Source organism: Microtus ochrogaster, chromosome 4 (assembly GCF_000317375.1).
Source record: "Microtus ochrogaster isolate Prairie Vole_2 chromosome 4, MicOch1.0, whole genome shotgun sequence".
In the NCBI taxonomy this organism is placed as follows: Eukaryota; Metazoa; Chordata; class Mammalia; order Rodentia; family Cricetidae; genus Microtus; species Microtus ochrogaster.
The window spans coordinates 31460784-31465621 of NC_022011.1; the positions used below are offsets into that span (position 1 = coordinate 31460784).

Consider the following 4838-nt stretch of genomic DNA (forward strand, 5'->3'; position numbering starts at 1 on the left):
CTGTAGACCAGGCTGGTCTCGAACTCACAGAGATCCGCCTGCCTCTGCCTCCCGAGTGCTGGGATTAAAGGCGTGCGCCACCACCGCCCGGCTGTTCATGCATCTTTATATCTATTTGTATTTATGTCTTGTGTATTTGTGTGTGTTTTCATGTGTGTGATGTGTGTATATATATATGTGTGTGTGTGAGAGAGAGAGAGAGAAAGGTGTGTGATGTGTGTGTATATGTGTGTGTGTATATATTCATGTGTGTGATATGTGTGTGTATATATATGAATGTGTGTGTGTGTGAGAGAGAGAGAGAGAGAGAGAGAGAGAGAGAGAGAGAGAGAAAGGTGTGTGATGTGTGTCATTTTTGATGTGTGAATGCAGGTACGTGCTATACCTTTTGTGTACTAGACAATGGAAAACTTTCAAGGCTTCTTTCTTTGTACCATGTGTTACCAGGATTAAATTTACTGTGCTTGTATGGCAACATGATTGGAGCTGATGAATCATCTCAACATCTCACAAGTACATGTAAATAAACATAATTTCTGGCACATAAAACCAGTGTAAATAAACTGTCTTATGTGATTTTTTTCAAACATACAAGAAGAAACTCAAGTTTACTACCAAACTATCCTAGATCAACTCCATGCGGTAGGGGACTTTACTGCTTAGTTTGAGCTAAAGAAACAGTGGCTACAGTTTCTCAAACACACAATATGCACTGGCCTACGGAGCTACTTACACCAGTTTGAAACTTGTTCATTGCTAAACCTTAGCTAGATGTCTTTGACACACTTGGCAATTAAAATGCACATAAATTATAATGCCACCCATTGGTATTGGCAGGTGACAGGGAAGTTCTTAAATTTTAAAATTTACACAATACCTGTGGAGGACTGGCCTTGAAAAAAAAAAACTCTTCCTGGGGTAAGGGCACGGGACTTTAGAAATATAAGTAAAGAATACAGAGACATGGAAAAATAACAGAAAAGAAACCATAGAATAACACCAGGAGGGCATGCTAGTGATTACTGAAATTTCCCATGTGTATTTTTCTATAGCTTTCATACAGAATGTAAATGGGAGGTGAGAATGTAATAGAAGACTTTACTCACAGGACACAGAGGCCAATTCAAAGACTCAACCACTCCAACACTCTGAGGCATTAAATCATTAGCACGCTGTGGTTTAGGCAGTGAAGTTGCCCTAGCCCTCCATTCCTGAAGGCAGCCACTCCCCAGGTGACCTCATAGCTACAAAAGAAGGAGTAGAAGTATATTTACCTGTGTTGATGGCATGGACCTACCTGTATGAGTTATTTTAATGTAAAAAGAATCAAGCAATCAACCCCTGAGCTGGGAAACACAAATATGCTTGTCAACCATTGGACCACCCTCCATCTCTGACTGACAGGCAAGTGGAAATGGGCCCACATTAAGAGCCTCCACAAATACTTGTACTAGCAAATAATTCCTCTCACATGAAGATTCCACACGATGCCAAGTTGATAGTTCTTCATTCTGTGAAACTCTTTACAGTTCTGGATTATGAACACCTACATGAAACCAGTTTTATTTAAAATTCCCTTCTCTAGCCTCCATCTCCTAACTGCTATGCTTCAGGGAAGATATTAAGGGTATCTACAGCTGTGGGGACAAAGGAATCCTTAATATTGGGAAGTCAGGCTACAACTGAAGCGATGGAGGGAAAGTATCCAAGATAACTGTGGCACTGTCAAAGATGTTACCCTAGCGGGTGGGAGTAAGGCTATATACACAACAGTAAACAGAAGGTATGCTGGGAACCTAACGCTGTGAGGAGAAATACTGACTGCCAGGAAGTCAGGCCTTACCTGCAGTTGTGTTCTGGTGGGGGTACGGTCCCCAGCATGATGTGGCAATGTTGCTCCTCTCTGAGTCATTAGAACTGGGCTCCACTCCACTCTGCTAAGAGAACTTCCCAGCGGAGATGTCCATCACCACACTGCTCTACCTCCCTCAGGGAGTTTCCCCGAAAACTTGTCCATCACTTTCCTAATCTGCTCCACTAGTGACTATCACAGTAGAAATGCCCATCACTTCTCTGCTCCGCTCCACTAGGGAATTTCCCAGTAGAGATGTTCATTTCTACTTAGCTCTGGACCCAACTGTTACTTCTCTGCTTCTCTCACCTAGGAAATGTTGCCGCCTTTGCTGTGGCCCCGTGATGGAGTATCTGGGCAGAGGTATCCTTTGTTTCTCTGCTCTGCTCCACTAGGGAGATTGCATGCAAGGTTTCTGCTCTGCTTGAAGGTTCTCCACCAAAATCTGGCTCAAAGGATTTATTTAGGAGGTATGAATCCAGGAGAGTGGTTGCCTCTAGCAGAGTAGAAAATGACAGCTGCCTTCTGCTAGGCACAGAGATTATATGGGACCCCTTAGAGGCAGAGTTTTCCAGGAAGAGTATTTCAAGAGTAAGAATTGGTTGGATTTCAATTCCTGAGCTTAAACAAGCTCAGGATATGGTGAGTTTCATGCTGTGATTGGTTGGTTGTGTGCTCTGGTATTGGTTGGTTTTCCTGCACAGGGATTTCAAGCTCAGTAGTAGGTCAGGGGTACAGTGTGAGTTTTTACTTTGATTTTAGGCCCAATGTGCCTTTCACTGGTTCTGCTGTCAGACCTGTGCTGAGACTGAAAACCATAGACCCCTTCCATGTGCGATTCCTGAGAAGCAGGAAGCAGTTCCCTCCAGGTAACCTAATGGCAGCTTAATGAGCATGCTCCTTGAGTACCAAGGAGAAAACATGTACGTGCCCCAAGGACCACTATTATGGAATCTGCTTACGCATTCGGCACTGTTACAGATGATTCTGATTATGCAATTCTGCTAGTGCACTTGTTCTTCATGTTCTTTTTCTCTTTCCTCACTAGTAGCTTCCGAAAATATAGATGTGCTGTACAATTCGAGTCTTTCTGATCAGAGAGAGTGGGCAGGCAATAAATCTATGAAGCACGTTATGGGAAAAAACCTGGCTGATGAAAGAATTGGGAAAATTTGGCAAAATGCAGAAATTGTTTTGTTTACCTGATTATAAAACTTGGCCAAAGAATTATACTGAAACAGAAAAGAACTTGGTTATGATCAACAAAGTTCCTGAAGAACCTAGGGCTTTAGGGCTGACTGCCTATGGCCTTATAAATCAAATTGAAGTTATGACAATGGAGTAAAACCCACTGAACTATGCTTCTGTAAACTGCAAGCAGTTAGCCTCTGAGGTAAAACCCTCAGAAGTTTTTCTATGATTAACTCAGCTAAGAATTAAGAATATAGTGACTGGAATGGGGTTAGGAACTGGGAAAATGTCAAAATGAACGATTGTGTTCTGATATCAAAGAATCTTTACGCTTCTTGTGAACTGCTTTGTTTGTCCATGTAATGATTAACCTGTGGCAAGAAAAAAGAATCATTTTCCTTGTGTAAAATTTACAATAAAAGACTGAGGTTTGAAGCTCGGGGCAAGAAGGAGCAGAGGAAGAGGAAGAACTTGCCCTGGCTTGCATCAGAATCCTGTGTTCCTGGACTCATTTCACCTTCCAGACATCCCAGACTCGAGACCCACTTCTCTGCTGAGGGTGTGTTTTTTGACTCGAACTTTTTCCCTACACATAGGGCTTCATAAATTCTTAACTGATTTTTTTTCCCCATGATTTGCAGAGGCAAACAATATAAAAACGGACATCATAAATTTTTTTTTCTTTTTGTTTTTTGAGACAGGGTTTCTCTGTGGTTTTGGAGCCTGTCCTGGAACTAGCTCTTGTAGACCAAGCTGGTCTCGAACTCACAGAGATCCGCCTGCCTCTGCCTCCCAAGTGCTGGGATTAAAGGCATGCGCCAATACCGCCCGGCTGGACATCATAAATTTTGAACAGATGGGTGACACTGTCAAATTTTTGCAGAGTACATACTCCTTCATGTAAGAATATGTGTTGGATAGAGAGCTTACCAAATACTTTACAGATAATATGCTCTCAGAATATTTTTTTTTTTTTTGGTTTTTCGAAACAGGGTTTCTCTTTGGCTTTTGGAGCCTGTCCTGGAACTAGCTCTTGTAGACCAGGCTGGTCTCGAACTCACAGAGATCCGCCTGCCTCTGCTTCCCAAGTGCTGGGATTAAAGGCGTGCGCCACCACTGCCCGGCTGCTCTCAGAATAATTTATAGGCACTCAAAAGACTATTGCAATAAAAAAGGCTTTCAAAAAAAAAGGCTTTTAATAAAAAAGGCCCACAAACAAGTTTGTTCCTGTATAAACTGCAAAATTTTGCCACACTAACTATATATTTAGAGTTTTAGAACATCTCTTTCTGATAAGTTCATAGATTGCTGATTAACGCAAAGGCTTTACCACAGTGATTCATAGGGTTTCTCTCCAGTATGTGCTCCCTCATGTAGTTGAAGACCATTATGGTGAGGAAATGCCTTACCACATTGATTACACTCACATGGTTTCTCTCCAGCATGTGTTCTTGTATACATTTGAAGATTACTGTAACATTCAAAGGCTTATGATATTGACTATATTAATACGGTTGCTCTCCAGTATGTTTTCTTCTGTGTATTTTAAGATTAGCGTGTTGTGTAAAGGCTTTACCACATTGATTACATTCATAGGGTTTCTCTCCAGTATGGCTTCTTTCATGGATTTGAAGAGCATTGTGAGAAGCGAAGGCTTTACCACACTGATTACATTCATAGGGTTTCTCTCCAGTATGTGTTCTTTCATGTGTTTGGAGATTACTGTGATATGCAAAGGCTTTACCACACTGATTACATTCATAGGGTTTCTCTCCAGTATGTGTTCTTTTATGTA

At 41.6% G+C, this 4838-nt stretch overlaps 1 protein-coding gene across 1 annotated transcript in view; it reads right to left on the reverse strand.

The window, feature by feature from the left end:
• Positions 1–4838, reverse strand: part of Znf709 (zinc finger protein 709) — a 43357-nt gene that overhangs the window by 30382 nt on the left and 8137 nt on the right. Inside the window, exon 5 of the mRNA XM_026790039.1 lies at positions 4572–4835. Within this exon, the coding sequence (XP_026645840.1) occupies positions 4572–4835 (264 nt within the window). The remainder of the gene's footprint in view (positions 1–4571; positions 4836–4838) is intronic.